General features: G+C 44.1%; 1 protein-coding gene across 7 annotated transcripts in view; it reads right to left on the reverse strand.

Moving 5' to 3' along the window:
* The window catches only part of FGFR3 (fibroblast growth factor receptor 3), a 66,935-nt gene that overhangs the window by 5,891 nt on the left and 33,696 nt on the right, over positions 1-27,348 (reverse strand). Inside the window, exons 3-14 of one of the 7 annotated variants that reach the window (XM_087967460.1) lie at positions 25,439-25,504; positions 19,171-19,340; positions 17,493-17,616; positions 15,846-16,036; positions 13,029-13,173; positions 11,554-11,738; positions 9,180-9,325; positions 8,966-9,087; positions 7,340-7,450; positions 6,436-6,626; positions 1,695-1,817; positions 71-141 (exon numbers count right to left, since the gene is read on the reverse strand). In XM_087967460.1, coding sequence (XP_087823586.1) covers positions 71-141; positions 1,695-1,817; positions 6,436-6,626; positions 7,340-7,450; positions 8,966-9,087; positions 9,180-9,325; positions 11,554-11,738; positions 13,029-13,173; positions 15,846-16,036; positions 17,493-17,616; positions 19,171-19,340; positions 25,439-25,504 — 1,645 coding nt within the window. Of the gene's footprint in view, positions 1-70; positions 142-1,694; positions 1,818-6,435; positions 6,627-7,339; positions 7,451-8,965; positions 9,088-9,179; positions 9,329-11,553; positions 11,742-13,028; positions 13,174-14,124; positions 14,276-15,845; positions 16,037-17,492; positions 17,617-19,170; positions 19,341-25,438; positions 25,505-27,348 lie in introns of all 7 variants that reach the window. The other 6 variants (XM_087967461.1, XM_087967458.1, XM_087967457.1 and 3 more) reach the window with 6 other exon arrangements.

The following is a 27,348-nucleotide window of genomic DNA, read 5'->3' on the forward strand; positions in this document are numbered from 1 at the left end:
GGCATCACCACCCCTGCCCTGAACGGGTGCTTTGTTCCTGTCCGATTTGAAAACGGTGCGCATTGCTTACACATCACTCTGATGAGTGTAGACCCGATCGAACAACGCCTCGGGAGCCATCCACTTCACCGGCAGCCGGCCCTGTCATCGGGGGCATGAAAACAGAACGTCACCCATCAGCAATTTCTGTGCCTCCCGGCTCTCCTGCCCCCTGATCCCCTCTGCTACAAGCCAGTCCAAGTAAGGTTTAATCAAACCTAATCCAAATCCATCTACTCTTTGTGAAGATGATTGCCAAGCTGGTTATCCACCTGACCCGCCATGCACAGTTAATGTATCTAGTGCAACCTCCTTCCCATAAAGGAGACTATTGGTAGCTCAGGGTTGATATGAGGGGGGCCCATTGATGCTCTTGGAGCCTGGTTGTTTTCTTGCAGATATATATATCTATCTATCTATATCTATATCTATATCTATATCTATATCTATATCTATATCTATATCTATATCTATATCTATATCATCTATCTATCTATCTATCTATCTATCTATCTATCTATCTATCTATCTATCTATCTATCTATCTATCTATCTATTCTTAATTTTTCCCGGGTACTTACATGTATGGCATTCAGCTTTGTTCGGGTATTTTCCCACATCATTATAGTTGTGCTTTTAAAGTTGTAGCAACGTTTCGGCAGAATCTCATCTGCCATCATCAGGCTTCTGCATTTCACAGATGAACACAATACAGAAGCCTGATGATGGCAGATGAGATTATATATATATAAAAAATTCTTGTAAGAAGATGGATGGATAATAGATAGATAGTAGATAGGTAGATAGATATACAGATGGATAGATGATAGATAATTGATAGATAGATGGATAGATAGATAGATGATAAATAGATAGAAAGATCGATAGATGGATAGATGATAGATAAATAGATGATAAATAGAAAGATTGATAGATTGATAGATGATAAACAGAAAGATTGATAGATTGATAGATAGATAGATAGATAGATAGATAGATAGATAGATAGATAGATAGATGAAAGATAGATAGATAGATAGATAGATAGATAGGCAGGGATAGATAGATCGATAGATAGATCGATCGATAAATAGACAGACAGACCGACGGACGGACAGATAGATGATAGATAGATAGAGAGATAGATAGATAGTTGGATGGATAGATAGATAGATAGATAGATAGATAGATAGATAGATAGATAGATAGATAGATAGATAGATCAGAAATATTCTCTGGGTTGCTGGATCCAGATCCAGCTGGAAATGCTGATGCATCCTGAGATCTCCTGCCTAAGGTGAAAACCCAAGCAGATTTCACCAACAATCTGGGAATCTACCTCATCTCACCCAAACTTTTAACAAATCTACAATAAAAGGAGACAAGCTGAATATTCCATAACAATTACAAAGACTTTCCCTCAGAGTAAGCAGCTCTAGTTATTATTATTTCAGAGATTTTTGATCAATGAGTAACTTCTTTATTGAATAACTTGAATAAATAAAACTATTTTGGAGCCAATTTCCAATTTATCCTTCCTTGATATAGTCTTCTCTATGCTGGCTAGGAATTCTGGGAGTCACCATTCCAACACATCTGGATGGCCAATGACCAAAATTGTCCCCCCCCGCTTTTTAAAGAAACTTTCCACTTACATTAGTTGTTTTTTTGTAATAATCGATGTTGTGAACATCTCTGGCAAGACCAAAGTCAGCTATCTTCATCACATTGTCTTCCGTGACCAGAACATTTCTGGCGGCCAGATCCCGGTGAATACACTGCAAAGAAATAGTTTATTTGTAAATAAAACCACGGCTTAAAATATTATTAAAAAGTTCTAATGGATGCTTGGATCAATAAACAGCTCTATTCTTCATTACAAATCTGAAAAACAAATATTTTCTATTCCTTGTACTTTGGGGTATACATTGGCAACACTGAGGCTTTCAGTATAGTGGAAACTCTTTGTATCTTGTTTGTAACTACACAAAGTCCTCTGCTTACAACAGTTTCAGATTCACATAACAACCGTGGGAAGTAAAGTCGAAAAAAATGAGGCAAAACTCAGTTAGCAACTGTCTCCTTTAGCAGCATAAATTTTGGGCTCACTTGAGAACTACCTGAACTCACAAAGGTATATCATAGAGGATATTAAAAAACAACAGACATTAAATATCCTTTGTCGGAGACACATTATAAATCCTCTGAATTTTCCTCATTCCATTTGATTTGATCTCTGAATTCCTGGATTTCCCAAGCAGGAATAACATTTTATTACTCAAGAAGATTTGCAGGGAAGACTCTCTGTTATAGACAGGGGTGGGATTAAAATTTCTTAACAACCGGTTCTGTGAGCGTGGCCTAATTTGTGGGTGTGGCTTGGTGGTCATGTGACTGGCTGGGCGTGGCTTATATGTAAATATTATAAATATTGATGTAAATATTGAATTTTTTTATTTGAAAAAGAGCAACTTTTACCCAAAATCAGGCAAGGCAGGAAGGCAGATTGAGTTGCTCACAGAATCACAGATGCACTCAGAGATCTATTTATCTGCAATCTGCTACCTGAGTCTACACTGAAAAATAGAAGGTTCAGTCCTAAGAAAGGTTCAGCTCTGCTTTTAGATTAGCTAGAAAGCAAGAAATCAGTCGGGGTGAAAAAAAGGAAAAATAGCAACTTAGCAGGCAAGTTTGATGGCGCACATGCCAGGTAAGGAGTGAGTGGACAGGGAGGAGAGGGGCCAGCCAGTGGCACAATTTGCCGGTTCTCCAAACTGGGCAGAATCCTAACAACCGGTTCTATAGAACTGGTCCAACCAGGTAGAATCCCACCCCTGACTACAGATGTTATGGTTATGTTGAATTATGTTCCAAAACTCTGGAATGTGACTCTCTTTGAGGAATTAAGGGTGATGCTTGGATTGGGGTATGGGCAAAAGAATTATTTTGAGAAATAGGAGAAGGGGAATTATGGATCTGCTTTTTTTTAAGAGGCAATTTTCCCCATTAAACAGAAAATGAAGTGATATGATTCCTGTTGACCCAGATTTCATGATATTTTACAATAGAGCAGTTTCATCGTTTCTCTATTTAACAATAAAGGGTATTTTTTGTGTGTGTAGCTTTATGATATGTAAGCGGATATATTTAAATCCTTAGTCATTTCTTTTGAGCTTCTTTCTTTCTTTTCTGCTTATATTTTTCTTATAATTAGTAGTTTTCCGCATTTTCATTGTTTGTCTTTTGCAATCTTGTGGCTTTTTAAAAATTCAACTGTCAACATCAAAAAATCTTGCTTGAATCCCGCCGCCGTATTATGAAAGGGGGACATCCCACTTTGCTTATGAAACAGACCAAGCAGCTCCTGAACCGGTTAATCCAGAGATCCCATTAGGGAAAAGCCTCTAATGCCAGTGAACCCATTAACGGTCCTTCACTCTCATTAAACTTACCTGTCTCAAGAATCTGTTCTTTACTGCCTTGACTTACAACGGCCTTGGAACTAGAATTCCCGTCACTAAGCGAAGCAGTTTTTAAGTGCCGCTGCATCATTTAGCGACAGTGATTCTGCAGTCCTGGTTGCCATCGTTACCCAAATCCCACCATCACAAGGCGAGGTGACTTCCTGCCGGCTTTCCACAACCCAAATCTGTGGGAAAGCCAGTGGGAAGTTACAAGTCCCAAGCTGGTAGGCAGGTAAGTGGTGCTACCCAGGGTGGAATTCTACCGGTTTGGGCTGGTTCGGGCGAACTGGTAGCTCCGAAGATCCAGGTATTTCCTTTTTTTTTTCTCCCACCGATCAGCTGTTTTCCGAAGATCAGCTGTGCTGCACGATTTAGATTAGCTAGAAAGCAGGAAATCGTCGGATTTCTAGCTAATCTAAAACCGCGCAGCACAGCTGATTCCACCACCATTGTTGTACTGCTTTGCCCAGGAGGCATCCCTGAGGCCCAGGAGGCAAAAAAATAAACACGCCCACCCAGTCACATGACCACCTGGCCACGCCCACCTGGCCACACCCACAGAACTGGTAGTTAAAACATTTGCATCCCACCCCTGGATGGGGGAGGGAGGAATGGAGGAAGCGGGTGCAAGGAAGGGAGGAAAGGGGTGCATGAGGCGTGGCATGGATCAGAAGGTGAGAGCTATGGGGCAGGTCGGGCATGGGCGGTGAGGCACAGCGTGGGTGCGAGGGGGTGTGCAAGGTGCAGGTCAGGGAGGGTGCGAGAGGTGTGGGTGAGGGACAGTGTGAAGGGGTGTGTAAGGTGTGGGTCGGTGCACAAAGGGCTGCACCACAAGGGAGGGAAGGTGCATGAGGCATGGCGCAGGTTGGGGTGGGGGCACAAGGATGGAAGTTGGCCCAGGACAGGTGTGGTGTGGGCCAGGGAGGGGGGGCAAACTGGTGTGCAAGTGGCACTAGTGCAGAGGGGCTGCATGAGGGTATCTGGGGACTCTCTGGGGAGTCTGGCAGGGAAGGGAGACCACATGGTTGAGAGGTGCTGGCACCGGTTGTACGTGCAAACTCATTGCCAAGCATCCAGATTGCAATCAGGTTACACGAGGGTGCTGGGACATCTGCAACTACCTTTGTAGGTATGCATATCAACCTCCATCAGCTGCTCAATTTTGTTGGAGGCACCTGGCTGTGAAATTAATTAATTCCTGTTCATTTTTCACGCTCTCTTCAAGGCGCAGCACACTTTGGATCTAGAATCCCATCTTTTGTGCATCCTTTCTCTCAATTAAGCAAAGGAATAAAATAAAATAAAATCTTCAAATTGACTTTTAGCTCTTCCACCTCCAAGATGGAACTTTGTACGCTAATTCCCTTCCAAATAAATATCATTTCATCTTCTCCTACGTCTTCTAGAGCAGCAGTCGCCAACCGGTGGGTCGTGATAAAATTTTGGTGGGCGCAGAGAAATCTCACCCCGAGCACCCCCAAAGCAATTAATCCAGGCTGCGCAGAAACACAAGGCTGAGAGCCCATGGCCTGGGACCCTCCCCGCCCATCCACTCCTTACCTGGCAAACTTGTCTGCTAAGTCAGGGTCCCAACACGGTCCAGGACCGTGTCCGCGGAACAACTCCACCGGCCACTGGCTTGCTGGGTGCCGCCATCTTTTTGATGAAAGCTCCGTGAGCTTTTCCGGTGAAAGCTCACGGTCAGCAAGAGGCGCTAGCTTGAGCTTTCCGGTAGAAAGCCATTTCTACCCGGAAAGGGAAGCGCTGCTCCGCCATCTTTTTGATGAAAGCGTGACGGTAGAAAGCCATTTCTACCCGGAAAAGCTCACGAGCGCTGCGCATTTTTTGATGAAAACGTGCTTACGGTGAGGTCACCAGAAGCACTTTTCATCAAAAAGATGGCGGCGCCCAGCTGATGCCGGGTACCGGGTCGCGGCGCCCAGCTGATGCCGGTACCGGGCCGCGCGAAAAAAGGTTGGGGATCACTGTGCTAAGTTGCTATTTTTCCTTTTTCCGACCATCATCCGTTCTGCTGTGTCAGGAGATTTAGATTAGCTAGGAAGCAGGAAATGGTTGGATTTCTTGCTTTCTAGCTGAGCACAGCCGAAACTCCCTTAGGACTGAAGGTTTGCTTGCAAGCAAACTCAGTGCAGACTCACCGCAAATAAATTTGAGAGACTGAGCTAGCCGATGGCAGATAGATAGATCACTGAATGATTCTGTGAACAACTCAATCTGCCTGCTTTGCCTGATTTTGGATAAAAGTTGCTGTTTTAAAATAAAAAAATCAATATTTACATACATGGTGTGTTGTGAATTAATTTTATGAGTTTGCTTGCAAGCAAATTTTATGTGACAGACTGAGCTAGCCGATGGCAGATAGATAGATTTCTGAATGAATCTGTGATTCTGTGAGCAACTCAATTTGCCTGCTTTGCCTGATTTTGGGTAAAAGTTGCTCTTTTTTATAAAAAAAAAATCAATATTTATATAAATAATTATAATATTGACATACAAGGCATGCCCAGCCAGTCACATGACCACCAAGCCACACCCACAAATTAGGCCACGCCCACAGAACCAGTTAGTGGTCCCTGGGATCTAAAATTATGAGTTTGGTGGTCCCTGAGGTCCAAAAGGTTGGCGACCCCTGTTCTAGAGTAGGGGTCTCCAACCTTAGCAACTTTAAGACTTGTGGACTTCAACTCCCAGAATTCCTCAGCCAGCTTTGCTGGGAGTTGAAGTCCACAAGTTTTAAAGTTGCTAAGGTTGGAGTCCCCTGCTCTAGAGTCTATTTATCTCCTCTCCCGTCTGTCCCAGTGTTATTCTTGCCTTCCTTAATACAACTTGGTGTCTTTGTTTCACGTTTCCCACACAAGCCACCTTTCCCGGTCTCTGGAAACCCACTTTTTGCAAGTGCTTGGCTACTCACCTTTTGAGACGCCAGGTACTCCATCCCACGGGCCACCTGGTAGGCACACGAGACTAAGTCTTTCAAGGTCAGCTGCTCCTCAGGAAGCTTGCAGGTATCGAAGGAATAATCCATGCCGGGTAGCCGACGTGCTCTCAGGTATTCCCTTAAATTCCCCTTGGATGCATATTCCACAAGAACATAGAGAGGACCTGGAGAAAAACAATCCACGGTTGTTTGACACGCCCTCTCATCTCTCTCTAAGCGTCCTGGCAGCTCGCTACTCGTTTTAGGACTGGGGTGTTCTTTGGTTCAGTTTCTAGACGAGAGGACTTTCAGTTCACAACAGATGCATTAACGTTACGCTTGGGAGGAGGAGCTACCCCCTAACAACTTAGCAAGGTGACACAGGGTGGGTGAAGACGGACATGGTTCAATCTACAGACATCCAAGCTCAAGCTGGAAGAATCCGCCATCTTCCAGCCACTCCTCAGAAAGGAACTCCGATGTCCACGCCATGCCAGGAACTTCTAGGCAAATGGAGGTTTACTGACTAACCCAAGGCCTACTCTTCCCAGTTGCCCTGAGGAGGTCTCGTTTCAAAGCCACCTGCGCATTCGGCAGAGATGCCTTCTGGAACACCCACTAAGCTTCCAATTCAGGCAGGGGAAAATCTGAGCTCACGTGGAAATTTCCACCCATACAGGTCTACCTGTGAGGTTCCCTCAGACAGGTGTTTCTCCAGGTTAGAGTAATTTTGAAGAGGCAGAATTCACCTCCTTTGCTCTGAGTAGGACCTCAACAGGAGGAAGCAGAAAGCAAGGACGCCAAGGGATATCAAGAGGCCCAAAGAGGCCCCAGGGCTAAGCATACACCTGACTAACTTTACCCAAAGCTCCCCAGCCGTCTCGTTTTAGGAACGTACCATCCTGCGTGCAGGCCCCCAAGAGGTTGATGATGTTTTTGTGCTTCCCGATCATCTTCATCATTTCCATTTCTGAGACTAAGTCGGACAGATCTTTGTCTGTGGCGTCATCTGCAGAAGAGAGGAGAGAAGCAGCCATGAGGTGAAAGCATCTAATGGCGCCCTGATATTTTGGCTTGAGAGGTCAACAGCATCCCCATGCTTGGTCGTGCTTCTACCCTACTCCTGGTTTTAGGGATTGGAGACTCTTCCCTCCACCTTTCCTCCAATTCTGGATACCAAAGGATGTTTTCAAACATGCACACCTGATATTTTGCTGGTTCGTGTCCAGGCCAGGACAAGGGAACCATGGAGAAGTTCTCCAGAAGTGGGGCTCCTTCTGCTTCAAAGATGGAGGGGGAAGGGAAGTCCTACTTTTCTGGAATGGCCTTTCTAAGCCAACCCTCCCCACCCCCACTTCCTCTCTAGAACGGGAAGAGCAGCCATTGAAGAGCGGAGAGCTGGAATCCAAGATGAATTGGACACAACCCAGTATGTTGTCTTGGTACAGATAGTCCTTGACTTACGGCCACAATTGAGGTCACCATTTCTGTGGCTAAGCAAGATGGTTGTTATCTGATTTGTGCCCCTTTTTATTACTCTTATTGACACAGTTGTTCAACGAATCACTGCAGCTATGTGGTCGTTAAGCGAATCTGGGCTTCCCCCGTTGACTTTGCTTGAATGAATCCAGTTGGGAAGGTCACGACCCTGGAACAGCAGAATTGTCAGAACTATGAAGCAGTTGCCAAGTGGCCCAATTTGCATCACGTGATCACGGGGACGCTGCAATAATCGTAAGTATGGAAAAGGGTCACAAGTCACTTTTTCCAGGACTGCTGCAACTCTGAACCGTCACTAAATGAATGGCTGTAAGTCAAGGACTACCTGTATAAAGGACAAGGAAGAGACCCCTAAAAGAGGTGACCTACAGCAGAAGTCAGTCCATGGAGGTGAAGCTCGGGAGGAGAACGAAACCAGGATTAGAAATCAAAAGTGCAAAGAGGCGAAGGGCTGTGGCCTATCGACCGCTGGAGCCTCCAGCAGCCGAATCAGAGGAGACGGAGGAAGCGTGGGAGTTCAGGGCCAGCATCGAGGCTACCTGAGAGCTCCGAGGGGGAAGAGGGAATGGAGCCGGCAGAGAGACGAAGTCAGAGGTGGAGCCTGGGCCATCCATCAGCCCTCCGATGGAGAGTCAACCGTGCCCAGGTCTGGAGGTGGCTGATGAGAAAGAGGAGGAACAGCTGGGCCCAGTGCCTGACATGTGGATGCACAGAAGGCAGAGGAGAGGAGAGCAGTGGAAATCTATGGGCCAGTCCTTGGGATGGAAAAGCCACCACTGCTAGCAACGCCCCACCCTAGCTCTGGGGATAAAAGGCAGTGGGGGGCAGAGATGAATCGGGGTGGCAGACAACTATTCATCTCCCTGCTGGACAGACTTGTTAGCCTGCGAGGGAAACTTTTTGCCGGGGCTGCCGGCGCTCCTCATGAAAGGAATCTTTTGCGTTAACTTCAGAGGGTTTGTCGTGGTTGGGGAGCTGGCTCATGAAAACACCCGCATCTCCTTGCATCCGGGGCCTTCAGTACCTTTCAGCATCTTGACGGCTACAGTAACAGGCTTGCTTGGTTTTTCCTTGTCGACCCCCATGGCTTCGGCCATCACCACTTGACCGAAGCAGCCTTCGCCCAACGGCTTCCCGAGAGTCAAGCTGAAAAGCAAAGCGGTGTGGGTGAGACGGAGACAGCGGAAGAACGAGAAAGCTGGCCACCTCAAAGCTCTGCCTGGGCCTGGTTTCCTCACCGAGATCTCGCCAATTCCCACTTGGGATCTGCCGGCAGCTCCAGCTCGGACACGTTGGCCAGCATGGCGCCCTCGCTGGAGGAGAGGCGGGTGATCCTCACCAGAGGAGTGTTGGAGTTCATGGATGAGTTGGACTCCAAAGACACCTGCTTGAGTAGAACAAATGGGCGGTTACTGGCAACAGCCTCTCGCAGGAGGCGTAGCCCGAGGGGCAGAGGGGAGGGAGGGGAGCCTTCCTGAGCCGCAGCGTGATTCAGAATGGTTATAAACCTTGATGGAAAGCCACCGAGGGCCTCCGTTGCTTTTTAAAAATGCTTTTGGGTTTAATGGTCTAACTTCTAATTCCCAGGAGTTAGCGATTCTGCTCCTTCGGAATTTAATCCGATGAAAGTAGCACATCTATTTATTTATTTTTTGCCTACTCCTGGAAAACAGTAATGATCCCTGGAGTAACTTGGTTGCAGTATAGAGCAGTACTAGTAGAACACTTCCTGTGATCTTGAGACAGCCTTGAACCATGTTGGCTTATATTGGGGGCTTTTAGTCTGGAGAAACAGCAGCTGAGGGGGACAGGCATGAGATGGAAAAAATGAATAGGGAAACATTCATTCTCGCTCTCTCTTTCCCTTTATCTCTTTCTCTCTTTTCTCTCTCTCTCTCCCTCTTTCTCTCTTCTTTACCTTTCTCTCTCTCTCTTTCTCTTTCTCTCTTTCCCTTTATCTATTTCTTTTTCTCTCTCCTTCTTTCTCTCTCCCTCTTTCTTTACCCTCTCTCTCTTTCTCTTTCCTCTCTTTCTTTTATCTCTTTCTCTTTTTCTCCTCTCCTTTCTCTCTCCCTCTTTTTTATCTTTCTCTCTTTCTTTCTCTCTCTCTTTCCCTTTATCTATTTCTCTCTCTCTTTTTCTCTCTCCCCTTTTCTCTCCTCTTTACCTTTCCTCTCTCTCTCTCTCTCTTTCTCTCTTTTCCCATTATCTATTTATCTTTTTCTCTCTCCTTCTTTCTCTCTCCCTCTTTCTTTACCCCCTCTCTCTCTTTCTCTCTATCTCTTTCTTTTTATCTCTTTCTTTTTCTCTCTCCTTTCTCTCTCCCTCTTTCTTTCTCTCTCTCTCTTTCCCTTTATCTCTTTCTCTCTCTCTTTTCTCTCTCTCTCCCTCTTTCTCTCTCAACATTAGGATCGTTCAATGAAAACTAACTGAAAGCAATATTATAGGAGGTGAAAGAAAGGACTTCTTGAGACAATACTTCTTTACAAGGGAAGGCAATGCAGTATACATGTCCCAGGATAAGGTTGCAGGATCCAATCTCTGTTGGTCCCCAGAACCAAGATTTACTCTTCCGAGCTTTTGGACTCATGCTGGAGCCCATCCTCAGAGAGAAGCTCTCAAGGAAAAGAGAGAAGGTGGGCTGCAGCATGAGTCCTGAAAGATTGGAAGACTAAACCTCTGTTCCCATGACCAAGTCAAATTGGGTCCTGTAATAATTAAGTTGTGGAACTGATCACAAGATATGACGATGGCCCCTAAGTTAGATGAAATTCAAGGTGGGCACGTATATTAGTTGGTTGATGATTCTGAAGACTCTATATGTCATTCAGAGTCCCAGGTTCATCTGGCTGACTCCTGTGAGGAAAATAATCCTTGGCTTGATCCAGAAGGCCTGTCCTTATCATCTCAGTGTTTCCCACTTCTTCCCCAGAACCCAGGAAGCACTAAGTGCAGTGATGGGATTCAGCCGGTTCACACCGGTTCAATTGAACTGGTTGTTAACTTTCTGAACAATTTGGTGAACTGGTTGTTGGAAGAAATCATGAGGGCAGAGAACCGGTTGTGAAATGATTTGAATCCCACCACTGACTAAGTATGTTTAAAAAATAGCCCTGATGTAGTCTCTTCCTAGCATGCTCGTCCAAGAGAAAGCCTCCATGTGAATTATGCACTACATCGATAAAAACAGGCTCCTTTTGAGCCTTTCCGTACTGTAAAGAGAAGCATTATGGGAAGCGGGATTGTGGTCTAAGTCCATTTGACATCCCATGTTAATGTAACATCATGGAGAATTCAACAGACAGTTAAGATCTGGAAACCAGAATGTTGTACAACTTTAAGGCCATTCTTTAAACCAGGGGTGGGTAATCATGGTCCCTGGAAACAGCCAAGATAGAATAAATCCATATTCTCCATCAAATGACAAGGTCAACCTGCTGAAGTCCTTCCCTACAGTATAAAACAGAGCTAAAACCAAGCTGGCTGAGGAATTCTGGGAGTGGAAGCCTTCAAGTTGCCAGGTTTGGGGACCCCTCATCTAACAAATCAGGAGGACGCCGGGAGGACATCGGAATAGAGGGGAACAGAGATCTTGTATCTACTTTCTGTTACCTGTCTCTTGAGGGGGAACTTGGAGACTTTCTGAACTGCGGTGGCATTCATGGATTTTTTGGGTGGCCTTTTGATTTTATAAATCATCACCATCACAGCCACCAGGATGGAAAGAGCGAAGGCAATCCCGTAGCTGAGGATGCCTGCGTAAAACGAGCTGGAATCCTGTCTCGCAACCCGTTTTTCTGCTGGAGGAGGAGGAGAGAGACACGTTAGGAACCCAGAAAAATGGCAGCCTAGCCATCTTCTGATACATTTCAATGAAGACCATCACCCCCAATAAGAAATGCTTATGGCACAGCACTAAAGGGTTGTCATCTCCAAATTCCTTTAAATTTGGGGATTGACCTTGGTGTAGAAGCAGTGGTGGGATTCAAATAATTTAACGTCCGGTTCTCTGCCCTAATAATTTCGTCCAAAAACCAGTTCACCAAACAGCTGAGAAAATTAACAACCAGTTCTCTCAAACCGGTGCGATCCGGCTGAATCCCACCACTGCGTAGAAGAGTTTTCAACAAATGAGATATGAAGGTGTCTCTTCTGAAAATCTAACAGCTTTTTCCGCTAGATCCTTTATTTTGGAGCAGCCGTTTAACTACTGAAACAACATGCGTGTTGACATTCAGGCGTAATTAACACGCACAGGAATGCCAAGTGGACATGTGTGAAAAGAATAACGCTGAAGTGCAAAATTGTAGTTTGTGTTGCAGCACTGAACAAGAAACAGTCTCGCATTTCTGAGATGAGCTGGCAGCCAACAGACTTGGTGGAGTTGGGGCTGAGAACGGCATTGTTTAATTTGGGGTTGTGTGATTCACTGGCGCAAATCGTGAAAGCTCCTCCCTGCCAAGAGACACCCCAAGGCAGAAGAAGGGGTGGCGGGATGGGGGTGAGCCAGCAAGGCCCTTCCGCAGGTCCACCTTGTGAGAAATGGAGCAGGGAAGCGGAGAGCCACAAGTGATTCACAGGGCTTCCCAGAAGAAGCCTTGTGTTCTCCAAATTAAATGTGGGCGCAATTTAGCCAGTGAAAGTTGGAATCCAGTAATAGGAAACCACTCCACACATAGTGAGCATTCAGCATTCAGCAACGCCCCAGCTTAAAAGTGGTGTGAAACAAAGACTTTTGAACTTCTTGGAGCACCCCACCCCCCGGGAGAGACCCCAAAGTCACTGAATCCGTGGCAGCCTCTTTCTTCTCACTCTTGTAGCTGTCTAACCATCAGTGCTGCATCCACAACAGTTCTGAAAGGGGCACCTCCAGGGTTCCCCCAGCTGGAGAAAGGCTAATCATTCACGCTTACTCCAGAGTAGAACTGTGTCATTTGATCGCCACTTAAATAATGAGTTGCATGAAATGAAACGGGGCTGTCCTGAAACGCAAGACGCATCTCCCGCTGAAGAGCTGCACCTTGGTACAAAAGGGCTCCCGGGCCTTCAGAGGCCAAAGGGGGGGAAAGGAGACCAAGCAGAAATACCTGGTAAGACCGTCAGCCAAGCAGAGTGATGTGAATAACCAATAGAATTCCCCGCCAGGCAAGTATATTCCCCGGCATCTTCAAAAGTAACATTGTGCAAGGAGAGAATTTCTAGCTCTTTGTCCGTTTTGTTAACACCCGCTGTCTACAGAGGAAAGAACAAAACAAAAGAGAGAGAGAGAGAGAGAGAGAGGGAGGAAGGAAGGAGGGAAGGAAGAAGGAGAACAGGATAAGCAAAATTCCCAGAAAAGATCACCCAGACCAATTTCAAAAGCAGACGGCGATCGGAAGGGCCTCGGTGGCCTGTCCTGCTTCCCTCGCCGCAACCATGGTTGGCTTCCAAAGCAGCCAGCTCCCTTCACCAGCCTCTGACTCTGTCCCACTAAGGGTGCATGCAAGGCGAAGCGTCCGAAACGAAAAATTCCCTTCATACTCTGACTGTCTCGGGAGGGAGGCGGAGGGAGGCGGAGAAGGGAACGAGAAGAGGCCGAGACAAGCAGGGAGGACTCAAGGCCAGCGGGTCAACGTGGCTTTAGGTGAGAAAAGCTTTTCATGGTTTAATTTGCAGAATTCATCCCGAGGTTGTTCTTTTTCCCACCCACCCATCCAGGAAACCGTGGCTTCTTCTCCCAGGAAGCTTTCAGTACATTTCCTGGACTGTTTTTTGGGGGGGGGAAAGCACTGGAAACAAGGAAGGGCTTCCAAACGCCTGGCCTGGGTGGCGAAGGGTTCCAACGGGAGCACCTGCCAATCGCTCTGCCGAAAGGAGCTGGACGGATTGTGAAAAGAGGCGACGGAGAACTGGGTCAGACAAAGAGCCAGATAATATCACAACCGGGAGGAAGAGGACTTTCCAAGACAGTCATTCGTGTGGGAATTTTTCTGAGGGCACGATTCATAAAAGCGATTCATTATTCTAAAAGTTAGGAGGAGGGAAAAAAAAGGTCAGAGCCATCATCTCAAAGACCTAGAGGAGGAAGAGAGGGGCATAAGCACCCCGAGGAAGGATAACGGCTAGCAGTTGGAAGCGTTGTTGTTGTTTTTTCCAGCTCGTTCGTGCAGCTGCGAAGCCTCTGGGACAGAGTTGAGGAATTACCTGCTTCTGGTTTGTGAATGTGGAGCCAAAATGATTTTTCGGCTCTGCCTATGAAATTGTTGGCTCTACAAAGATATTCGCCTTCGTCTTGTTTGGTCACATTGAATAGATTTAGGTTAACATCGGCTTCAGCGTTTTTACTGATCCAAGACTGCAGAACAGACAAAAACTTGAACTTCAGTACCCCAACAACCCCTCTCCATCACATGTTAGACAGGCAGGGCTGGCTAAGCTCTTACTCGGCTTGGCGTCCCCTTTTTTGGGTTGAACTTCCGTGTTGGAAGAGGTTGGCGCCTTCTCTTGGTGCAGAAGTCCACCTTGAAGCCCCTCAAGAGAGAGGTGGTGCCTGGGTCCCCTGCTTGGACCTATCCAGGAGGAAGGGCCCACCTTCCCTCCAATGCCAGGGGTCTCACTACCGAAGGGGTTTTGCCCCTAAGAAAATTCCCCCAACTGGAATTTGCCTTTTGATCTCTTGGATCCATTTTCCCCCCCCTCCCCTCCAAAGTCTACACTCTAGCCCAAGGGAGAACTGTTGTCTTGAGGTTCTTCTTTGAGGGGTCCCATTAGATTAGACGTTTGAAGCTGGCTGCTCTAACCCCACCCCCCTCATCTCTTTCCGAGGCTTAACAGGGCAACCCAACTCTTCAATCTCCTTCCACAGCCGTCATTGTCTACCCTTCTCTTACTCTCACTGTCTTTCTCCCAACTGATCCCTGATCAATTCCTAGGCTGTAATCCAGAGGCATTCACTGCATGATCTATTAAAGCAGTTAGTGGATTAAAGAGTGAGCAACACTTATTCTTGCAAAATTTATCCTTGATAAGTAACAAGGGTAGAATTCAAGGTGCTCACAGACTTTATGGTCTGTTCAAGAGCCTCTTAAGTATCGATGCCAGGCAATCTACAGTCAAATGATCTATGAATCATCCTTTTCCCCTCTTTTCTTGAAGATAAAGGACATTTTATATCCTCCAATGTCTACAATTTCTATATTCAGAGATCAAGTCACCCATGGACCAATGATGGAAAGGCATCCTATGGCTTTGCTAAGGAACTACATCCTATGGCTTTGCTAAGGAACTACAACCAGCGTTTTTTAGAAAGCAATCTCATCTCGTTGCTTGCGTGAAAATTTGGTCGTGAAAGATGAAGATCCTTTTGGGAAAGCTAAGGTATTGCAAAACAGCTGCCCCCACCTCTGCAGATAATCCTTATATTAATTCTGAGGGATGATTATCTTCCCTGTCATAAACCCTGACAACCAGTAACGTCTTGAGCTAAACAGGCTAACAGTTTCAGATTTACATCAAGCCTCTCCCAGAGACGCTTTTCTAAAAATCAACTGGACTTTCTTGTCTTTTTTCCTTGAAAACCTTTCGATTCTCCCCCAAGAAGCCTCTTCGATTCTTTCCACTGTCAAGGAGAAAAACCAAGAAAGTCCAGTTGACTTTTGGAAAAGAACCTCTGGGGACAACCGTGACCTGGATGATGGAGAATCTCTGTGGACATCAAGCTTTTCCCCCTTTGTGGCCCTCTCTCTCAGGCAGGGTCACATGGTCAGTTCCTGTGCAGGATTAAACCCTGGCTCTTCCAAGAAGAGATGTTCAGCAGATCTCAGGGTTAATCTGATAGCAGTTGTTATGAATGACGTCCTGTAAATATCTCCTCATTCTAGTAGATTCCAGCCTTAAAAGACTCGTCTGTAGCGGTGTGTACCAACCTTTAGGACAGAGACGTAAGGCGTCCCATCCGGCCCGTATTTGCTTCCGTTGACTTCCACATGTTTCAGCCACTGGATGTGAGGCTGAGCATCACTGTACACTTTGCAGTGGAATTCCACGTTGCTCCCAACCACCACCGTTTGATTGGCAGGCAGCCCTGCCTGGAGAATGGGGCGGTGTGGAGATCGTTCTGCAGAGACGAGAGGAAGCTAACTTATTATGGGCAATGAGTAAACCCCTCTACGCAACATTTGTCCAGTAAAAGCTCTCTGTCAGCACACCACGACCCTGCGGCTAGCTGTTGCAAGAGGCCTATGGAACCACAATACCGAGGTGTGATATAATATTTGCCTGCATAAGCTGTTGCTCAATTCCCGTCGCTCCTGTGGAAGTGAAGAGGTGGACCGAAACCGGAATGAAAAACCACAAAGTACATGCTTGCCTTACTCAGTCTGGCTTCACAAATGGGCAACAAGGTTTGCTATCATCAGCTACCATCACTATACTAGGAGTAGAATAAACCGGATGTAGCAAACTCCTCTGAAGAAGCGTGGATGTAATTTTTGAAACACGTTTGGTGACACACCAATTTTCTCAGGGTTTCATCCGTTGGATTAAAATGTGGTATCTGAATTCATTGAACTGGAGTGACTCCAATTGGATTCATGTCTTCATCTATTTTGATCTCTCATATAATCCAACCAGGATGTTCTTCTCGTGTTGAATTGGGCCTTGGGAGTGTTGACCCGTTTTAGTTCATAGTCAAAGGGAATTTAGGATATAAAACTGGGGCTGCAGTGGAAGCTATGAAGCTATTATATGCAGACTTTGCCTATATTTTCCTCTCAATAAATTATCAGTTCAATAAACTGTAGTATATCTTAATATGTTTCCAGATCTAGAGCATCCGAGGAAACTTATAAGAAATCAACACTTTAAAAAAAATTATGAATCTTCTTAAAATGCTTGGAATATGTACTGTTTGTATCTTTAACGCTCTAAACAATATAAAGTTTATATTGATATAAACATCTTATATCGACTAATAAAAATAGTTCGAATAAATACGGCATCTAGATTGATGCATATAGTCAGAGTAAGCCCTACGTTAATTCCTCACTGATACTTAAAGAAAATCAATACAATATTGAGAAAGTTTTTATGGGACAGATATTTCTCATCCAGTTTTCTTTATCCGGGCAATTTTTTTAAAAAAACATTTTTTATACAGAAATAATAATTCAAAGAAGGGGTTTACAGATCAAGAGGACTCTAACTGGGGACTACCACTATGTGTAGTTTTTAAAATTGTGTGTGCATTAATTTTTAGGTTATTTTTCTTTTGAGGTAGAGATATAGTATGCTACTTTTGTATTATTATTACCTGCCACCAGAAAAATCCTGCTTCCTCTAAATTCTGAAAACCTGAGACTGGAGGGAAATTAGAAAACTGGTTCTCAGACTCCTTCAATTCAGCAAATCTACTTTCCAACATTTTCTCCAACTTTAGAAGTGCAGTAGCCGAGAGGAATTCCTTCTTTCTTTAAGAGGATGCAGTTTGGGACAGGTGGGGAACAGCTGTCCATTCCGTGAATGCCAAGTGGCACCGCATGGATCTTGGACGCAAAGCTTAAAACAACACTTACCAAGAACATCAAGTTGGTACGTATGCCAGATTACACCGTATTTGTTCTGGACCACACAGGTATAGTTGCCTCGGTCTGACGGAACGACGCTCTCCATGACGAGGCTCCACTGCTGATGCCGTAGCTGAAAAAAGGGAAAGAAAGATGAGTAGAAGCTTGCCTGGGTCCTTCAGAAAGTGACTTCTTAGCGAGAACCTTCTTTTTCTGGAATCGAAATGTGAGGTGCATAAAAGTGGGTGTTGCTCGCTCTCCCGTATGCTCCAGAAACAGGGCTGGGACTAGATCTCCTTCCCCAGTTTTGGAATGAGAACCCAACAAGAGTTGATGTTCACAGTAATGGGTGGGAGACCATCACAGGGAGACCCCAAGTTAGAAGCAAGGAGAAATTTCCTGATGGTAAGAACAAGGACTTGCCTGACGGAGTTGTGGATGCTGCATCAAAAGTAGACTGGACAACCAATGGATCAGGAGGGTAAAAAGTCCCTTCTAGTCTTTTGATCCTATGTCCTAAAGTCACCAGTGTTGGGAAACCCTGATCTAGACGATGTCCCCTCATTGGCAGCGTAAAACTGTGCAGATACGCTACTGAATACCCAACAGAATCTTGACACATAACTTTCCATAATATCCATAATAACGCTGTGTGTTTTCTTGAATAATACAACCCAACTGGATGAAAGTGATGAAGTCAACTACCATACTTGGATTTAAGTTAGAAGTTGGATTTATGTCGGAAAACCTAATACTTATATTTAAGAAAGTTCACATTAACATATACCATATAACAAAAATCAATATCTATCTATCTATCTATCTATCTATCTATCTATCTATCTATCCATCCATCCATCCATCCATCCATCCATCCATCTACTGTATCTATCTATCCATCCATCCATCCATCCATCCATCCACTGTATCTATCTATCTATCTATCTATCTATCTATCTATCTATCTATCTATCTATCTATCTATCTATCTATCTATCTATCTATCTATCCATCCATCCATCCATCCATCTACTCTATCTATCTATCTATCTATCTATCTATCTATCTATCTATCTATCTATCTATCTATCTATCTATCTAATCTATCTTTATCTATCTATCTATCTATCTATCTATCTATCTATCATCTATCTATCTATCATCTATCTATCTATCTATCTATCATCTATCTATCTATCATCTATCTATCTATCTATCTATCTATCTATCTATCTATCTATCTATCATCTATCTATCTATCATCTATCTATCTATCTATCAATCAATCTATCATCTACCTACCTACTTACCTACCGTATCTACCTACCATATCTATCTACCTACCTACTGTATCTATGCCAGTCTGTCTGTCTGTCTGTCTGTCTATCTATTGATCCATCTATTACCTACCTATCCACATACATGCTCATTAAATAGATTACTTTCTTTCTATATCAACACTTACTACTAGTGTAACCTCTGGGTCTAATCCGCAAGCCTCTAAAGCATCTGGTGCATTTCAAGAATACCCTCAAAGCAGCTTATGGAGTTTCAGGAAGCAACCAGGGGGCGGGGTCTACTTATTTATTCTAAAAAGCGATTCCCTCAGAGAAAAACGAAGGCCAGCTCTGGGTCTGAGTAAGCAAGATGGGTGGCCACCCAGTGCCACCCACGAATGAGGGCTTACTTTAATGCCTCCAATACGGTGCTCCCCTTTGAATTCTTTGCCATTTTTCAGCCAGTATATGGAAGGAAGCGGCTTGCCAGCTGACGGGCACCGGAAACGAACAGTATTGGCAGCTGGTACCGCCAAAAGCTTCTTGTCCATCCTGTCACGATGGGTCCAATAAGGTGCAACTGCAAAGACAAAGCAGAATGAGAGATGTCACCCGAGAAAGACTGCAGGCCTTCAACTCCTGAGGTAGAGGGTCTTATCTCCACCAGCTTCCTACCAGGGGTGGCCTTCTAAGCTGTAGGCAGCATAATCAAAACTGAAGGTTGCTATAGAACTAGATAAATGGCAGAAACTATGGGACAGAAATTATAAATTAACAATGTCAACAGGGTATAAAGAAAATCTGTATTAGATGTTCTATAGATGGCATTTAGCGCCAGCAAGATTGACAAAGATGTTTAAAGATAAATCAGCTAAATGCTGGAAATGCCACCAGACAGCAGGAACATATTACCATATGTGGTGGACATGTACAGAAGCCAAAAGATACTGGACAAAAATACATACATGGTTGGAAAAGATGATAAAACAACATATCGATTTAAAACCTGAAATATTTCTTCTGGGGATGATGCCTGAAACTTATAGTAAAGAAAATGTATATGTAATCATTCATGTATTAACCACAGCTAGAATAGTATTTGCACAAAATTGGAAGGGCGAAAAGATTCCGATAGAAGAGAATGTGATCAAGAAAATATTAAAATGTGCAGAAATGAATAGATTAACTTTGGCAATTAAAAAAAAAAGAACAAATTAAATTAAATATTATAAGATATGGGATTTATTTTACCAATGGTTGGAAATTTAAGATGGATAATGTTACGATTAACTAGGTATAGTTGGAAATAAGAATATAGTTATTGACATTATAGTAAGAAATTTGAATTAATTATAACTGTAATTGTAATTATTATTGCACAAGATATGTACCCAGTTGACACACTGTTTGAATGGATGGATTTGTTGTTAAAATTAAAAAAATATTTTTTTAAAAAAAACCCTGAATATTGATGGGGGTTTGGAGGACTACATGTTACCCATCCTTGGGTAAAATGATCTCTCCGTGAGCACATTTAAGCATAGCATGAAGATGAGAAAAACAGGTTGAGTGAATTCACCTCTAGTCACTTGAAAAGCTAAATGTCTGTGGAGATTTCTCAGTCATTCAGGTCACAATTGTCTCAAAGATGCTTTTTCAAAAGGCAACTGGACTTTCTGGGTTTTTTTCTTTGAAAACATTTTGCTTCTCATCCAAGAAGCTTCTTCAGTTCTGCAGGATCCAATCTGGGTCAGTCACCAGACCAGAGATTTTTGTCTTCTGAGCTTTTGGACTCTTGCTGGAGTTTGAATTTGGGGGAATTCTTCTCTCTTCAGTTCTGACTGAAGCGAAACATTTTCAAAGGAAAACAACAACAACCAAGAAAGCCCAGTTGCCTTTTGGAAAAACACCTTGAGATGGTTGCAAAGCCAAAATCACAGAAAACAAGCTGACTTCTTTTTCTTGTTAGTGTTGGTACAAACAAATGGGTGAGCAGTAAGTTCACTCAAGTAGAGATTTGGTCAGAGGGAAAAAAAAAGACAAGTCAGCACATCCAGAGTAGACGCCGTTGCATTGCTGGTGTTGAACTGCAGACAATGAGGAAATGAAAGTTGATGGGGCAGGTTGTATAATTGCCTTGCCCAGACCAGGAAGGGTAGAACAGCTACACTGGCTCACAAATCCAGTTTTTACACTCCAACAAATCCCTCTATCCACTTTTGTTCAAAATGAAAGGTCAGTTTTCTCTCGTTTTGAGGGAAGACAGACACTAGAGTAACTTAAATTTGCTCAGTACAAACTCCAAAACTTCCTACAAAAGAGGAATGCAATAAACAAAGAGCTATTGAGCTTGTTATTGCCATCAAATTATTAGATTTCCTGACAGTTTCCTGACGGAATAATTAACCAGTGGAACAGCTTGCCTCCAGAAGTTGTGGATGCTCCATCGCTGGAGGTTTTCAAGAAGATTGGACAGCGACTTGCCCAGAATGGTCTAGGGTCTCCTGCTCGAACAGGGGGCTGGACTAGAAGACCTTCAGGGTCCCTTCCAACTCTGTTATTCTGACCATATCTTATCCTAGCAGGTACCTCCAATTGTCTAGTACAGAGGTCTCCAAACTTGGCAACTTGAAGACTTGTGGTCTTCAACTCTTTTCAACTTCAGTTCCTGGCTGAGGAATTCTGGGAGTTGAAGTCCACAAGTCTTCAAGTTGTCAAGTTTGGGGACCCTGATCTAGTTAGTAGTCTTTTGATCAGGCATTTGTGGTGAAAGCCACTTCAACTTCATTACTGACTAATGAACAACATCTATGAAGCCTCCTACTGAAAGGAACAAATGCATTGAATTCCACAGCACAGCCTTGAGAAATGACAGAAGTACAAACCATCATGGCTAAAGGGAGAAATGCCACATTTCCACTGCATCTCACAACTTTTATATTTTGTCTAAACAAGCACTGTCAACGTATGTATTTAAGAAGCTGTCTCCATCAAAATGGAGATCTGTAGATTTACAGAAACAAGCAAAACTCCATCTTTGGTCCAGATCGACTGACTTGAGCTCCAGATGATAATAAGTTGTCGTCTTTCAGTCAAGAACTTGGAAAGGAGGTTTCTTTGTAAGAATAGGTTTTTAGATCCTCTGAGTGTTTGTCTATGAACAAAGCAAATTTGCCCCCAAAGTATGGGCAATGCACCCTACAAGCATGATAGATTATTTTTTTGCGATCATAGCTATCCCAAAGATGCTTTTTCGAGAAGCAACTGGACTTTCTTGTTTTTCTTTGAAGACCTTTCGCTTCTCATCCAAGAAGCTTCTTCAAAGCGAAATGCCTTCAAAGAAAACCAAGAAATCCAGTTGCCTCTTGAAAAATCACCTTTGGGACAACCATGACCTGGAGGACAGAGAATCTCCATAGACCAAGGGTCTTCAAACTTGGCAGCTTTAAGACTTGTGGGCTTCAACTCCCAGAATTCCTGAGCTAACATGACTGGAGGAGGAATTCTGGGAGTTGAAGTCCACAAGTCTTAAAGCTGCCAAGTTTGAGGACCCCCTACCTTAGACATTTATCAGAGCTATCATAGAATAAAGTTTCAGGCTGGGGTTTCAAGTGAAAAGCTGATACTATAATCAAACTGTACCCATGTTCCTGAGTGAACCCCACGAGGCAACAGAAGGAAATAAGCAGACCGAAGCATTCCCCTTCTTTATCTCTGGGGGATCAAAGCTGAACCTCGGATGACGGACAGGAAATGTGACTCTCCTGAGGTCAGAAGGTCCTGGGGAGGAGCTATCGGCTGGAGAGGGCAGCGGATCTGCTGAGTTGGCTCCAACAGTCCCAACAAAGGAAATGTTTTGGGGCAGCTATAATTACTGGCAAGGGATCTTGCTGTGGGATTTGCCAATTAAGAGTCAATTCAGAGCACAGACCCAAAGCAATTTCATGGGATGGTGGCTTCGGAGAACAATCAGCGAACGCCAGACTACATCCCCACAATGAGCACAAAGCCACGAAGATTAGCTTTGCCGGCTGGACAAAATGCTGATCACACGGACACATCTGGACAGTCTGTCTCCTGCCCAATTGCAAAAAAAACAACAACACGAAATGCCATCCGTGGCTGGAAAATGTAAGAGCACGCAACCTATGCTTTCTGAAGTGAATCTTCCCGGAGACTGAAGCCTGAAGGAAAGGCAAGACAAGACAAAGCACCTAGAACACCTGTAGATGTTCAGCAAAACAGTTAAGAAGAACACACAGAGAGAAGGTGACTAAAATAAGAAACACACCTGGTGAGAACATTTCTTAGGTGCTCTAGAACAGGGGTCTCCAAACTTGGCAACTTTTAAGACTTGTGGACTTCAACTCCCAGAATTGCCCAGCCAGCATGACTAGCTGAGGAATTCTGGGAGTTGAAGCCCACAAATCTTAAAAGTTGCCAACTCTGGAGACCTCTGGTCTAGAAAATGCTCAAGGCGGATAGGGAAGCAATCTCCTTCCAAAATATTGTTCTGAAACAAGGCTGGGCAATTCAGAGTTTGGATATGGCCTCCAGTGCCTCAACATCAGACTGTCAAACCTGGTTTATCAAATGACAGGGTTTCGGGGTTTCAGGGGGAGAGTGAATTGTTTGTCCCAAGAGGCTCGTCTTCACATTTTTAACCTTAGCATTTCTCCCCAAACAAATGTTCTCCCCAAATGTTTCCAAACTTCCCAACTTGTCCACGTACAGACCTCTCTCTTTCTCAAAAAAAGTATGGAAACTGAGGGCAAATAAACCAAGAAAATGAAAAGTATTTATTTCTAAGAGTGGTCCTAAGGAATGTACTGATGAACAGTTGGCCAACAATTGGCCAGCGTCAATGTAGCAAGAATGATTCTTTGATTACCACAAAATGTTGGCCAGTGCTGCCATCACTGGACTTATGCACACAGTTTTGGCTCATCCACACCAACCTTCAACCTGAAGCTTTAGGTCATGTGGCTACATGCCATGTATGCAATAACTGCACCCTTGTGTAATATATGACACTGCAATCATTCAGTCTGGCCGAACCAAGTCATTACACAGCAGCCTGAACCATCTTACTTGTTTTAACTCATCCCCTAGAAGGCCTTTTATTCTGAGATTTTATGCTTGCACTCCTTAAAGGGATATTTGTGCCGGGGAACTAATCTGTGTTTTGGTGTGCAAGAGAGACCACAATAAGAGACAGGGCCTCTTCTTTCCAGTTTTGCAAACGGTTTATCATTAAGCAATAGCCCTTTCTCTGCCCGAGCATTCTGGTAATATTTTAAAAATGAAACTTTTTTTTAAAAAAAATAAAGAGATTTTTGGGCTAATGCAGTTTTTCTCAACCGTGGCAACTTTAAGTCTTGTGGACTTCAACTCCCAGAATACCCCAGCCAGCTGGGAGTTGAAATCTACATGCCTTGAAGTTGCCAAGATTGAGGAAAAACTGGCCTAATGAATGGCTTCCTTTTCCCTGGCGTTAAGGGAAAAAAATAAGAAGCCGAAAAGCCAGAGAAGGGGGGGGGGGCTAGGCTAACTGGGCTATTGGGCTTCTTGGCTCCGGGACTCTTTTCCCAGCTGCGTAGCTTTCATCCTCGTCTGTTTATTTCCTCCCAGTGTCTGTAGGCCATCTTAGCTTCTCCAACTACAACCTTCTAGGAGAGGGAACAGGCTGGTCTGTGCAGCCAAGGGGCTGTCCTGTTTCTCAAGGCTGAAACTCCAGCCGGGTAGCTACTCACAGGCCTACAACAGGTGGGGGGAAAGCAGGTTTTGCCCCCAACCCAAGTAAGCGTTCGACAGAGAGAGTAGGCAACGCAGAAGGGTGGAAAGAAGGGAAATATTTCTATGCATGGCAAGCGGATTATGTTTTTATCCTTGGCAAAGTTTTTCAACAATAAGTAATTCAAACTCTGTTTACAAACTGTGGGGAACGGAAGTGGTTTTAAAATTAGGTGTTTTAAAAAGAAAGACAAACAACTTGATCAACATTTGGGGTCTTGCAAAAGGGAAGGCATCGCCATTTGAGAGACCCGGAGAGATTGTTGTAAACTATGGTGGCCTTACTAACTCATAACTGGCTGCTTACTATTCATTTCCTCCTTTGTGCTCTTCCTTCCTTCCTTCTTCCTCCCTCCCTCCTTTCCATCCATCCATCCATCCATTCATCCACCCACCTGTCATCTCTCTTCCTTCCTTCCTCCCTCCTTTCCACGTACCCATCCATCCATTGATTCATCCATCCATCCATCCATCCACCTGCCATCTGTCTTCCTTCCTTCCTCCCTCCTTTCCATCCATCCATCCATCGATTCATCCATCCATCCACCTGCCATCTGTCTTCCTTCCTTCCTCATCCATCCACCTGCCATCTCTTCCTCCCTCCCTCCCTCCTTTCCATCCATCCATCTATCCATCCCTTCCGCAAAAAGGGAGAAGGAGCGTCAAGGACAGAAGAGGGTTGCTCTAAACTCTCTTTGGGTGCTTCTTCTGAGCAAATGTTTTCTCCCAGGGGGCTGAGAATCAGCACCACAGACTTTCTCTCCAACCCCAGGAACTCCCAATAGAGGTAAACAGAAAATGCTTGATCAGAGGGAACTGACTGGCAGGACTGGCTTTTATAAGTGCTGGCTCTCTCTCGCCTTTACTTCTCTTCATGATATTTACCTCTGTCTTCAGAGTCGTCATCTTCATCATCATCTTCATCTTCGTCATCCCCCGATGACGGGGATTCTTGAAATGGAAAGAAAAACAGGTGTAGGAAGCTAGGTTGTAAATATGTATATAAATGTATATAGATGCAAATAGAAACAAATATGTAACCAACATTAAATTAACAACGTAGGAAAAAAGGAAAAATTAACTGTTATATTTATTTCCATGCTATAGTGTGTATGGCTAAAATGACAGCCAAGAAAGGCGCACTGTGTTCAACTGTTTTTAATGTTTACTTAATAAATATTTAATAAAAAAAAGAAAAAGAAAGAAAGAAAGAAAGAAAGAAAGAAAGAAAGAAAGAAAGAAAGAAAGAAAGAAAAAGAAAGAAAGAAAGAAAGAAAGAAAGAATTGTTTCCGAAAATAATATTCTGGATACACTTTTGCAATCATCATATAATTAGTGGGACCTCAGCAAATATTTTCTCAATTAAAAAAGATCTTCTCCGTGAGGCTTTATTTTCTTCATGGCCTCATCACACATCTCCAAATATGCCCAAGGTACAAAATGTCACCAAAAATGGATTTAAAGCATAAAGTCGTCCGCAAGCAGAGGCTAGACTAGAAGACCTCCAAGGTCCCTTCCAACCCTATGGTTTTATGTTCTAGCCTGGCATGGCCTGGCCTGGCCTGTGTCTTAGAGGGCACCTTTGCTTTTGAACCAACATTAGACTGACATGCTTCCATGTTCTTTCTGCACCCATTTCCTCTCTATTTATTTTAATTCCCCTGCGTATCCTCTTTTCACCTCCTCCTCCTCCTCAGAAAAGCTGACCGTACAGTGAGAGGCAGCCCCCTGCCTTTTCCAGCTTAGAAAACCAACCTTTAAAAGAACAGAATTAAATAAAGCACAATAAAATTAAATCGAAATTATAAACATTCTAACTCACGAGTTGTTCAGTTAGACTTTTCCTTTGGTGAGCATATTGAAGCGATTTGGCTTTCCAAATCTGGAATAATCTAACGTCGTTTTAAATAGGGTGAGGTGGGTTTTTTTTTGTTTTTTTGTCCGTGTTCAGCACAAACATTCTTTTCATGAAGAAAACCATTAGAATTCCCTGCAGATGAAATGCCAGGATAGTCAGTCCAATTCTCTGGGCTGATTTCAATCTGCATTGTCGCCCGAAACTCTTTTCTACAGCTGCCTATTGAGAACATGTGAACGTGTTTGCTTAAAGAGGCTTTGGAAATATTTGTGAAGAAACCTCAACGTTCCTGGGAAGGGCGTGCCAGCAATATATAATATAGCATCTCTTTTCTCTTTTCTGTAGGATCACGGTTGCATGAGGCCACACCAAGTAAAACGGCTTCCACGGAGCCTTTTTTAATTAACCATTATTTCTTTTTCCCGTTTGAAACTGTCATTTGGAAGCTGAAGCAATTTAAGCTTCATTAAGATGTACTTCAAGTCCTGGGGAACTCCCAGGTTTGGACACGGATGCTTCCCAAAAAAAAAGGAGATTTGGCAACCTAGATAGGACAACTTTTATTTTTCTGTTCTTTTGCCTGGGACTATAAGTTTCCTCCCTTTTTCTTCTCTCCATATAATGTAACGTTTGATTAGAGGGACGCGGTGGCTCAGTGGCTAAGATGCTGAGCTTGTCGATCAGAAAGGTCGGCAGTTTGGCGGTTCGAATCCCTAGCACCGCGTCACGGAGCGAGCTCCCGTTCCTTGTCCCAGCTTCTGCCAACCTGGCAGTTGGAAAGCATGTAAAAAAATGCAAGTGGAAAAATAGGGACCCCTTTGGTGGGAAGGGAACAGCGTTCCGTGCACCTTCAGTGTTTAGTCCTGCCGGCCACATGACCACGGAGACGTTCTCGGACAGCGCTGGCTCTTTGGCTTTGTCACAGAGATGAGCAGC

This window comes from Notechis scutatus, chromosome 5, assembly GCF_049901735.1.
Source record: "Notechis scutatus isolate UNSWTSFEM ecotype Mainland chromosome 5, rNotScu1.2, whole genome shotgun sequence".
Taxonomy (NCBI): domain Eukaryota; kingdom Metazoa; phylum Chordata; class Lepidosauria; order Squamata; family Elapidae; genus Notechis; species Notechis scutatus.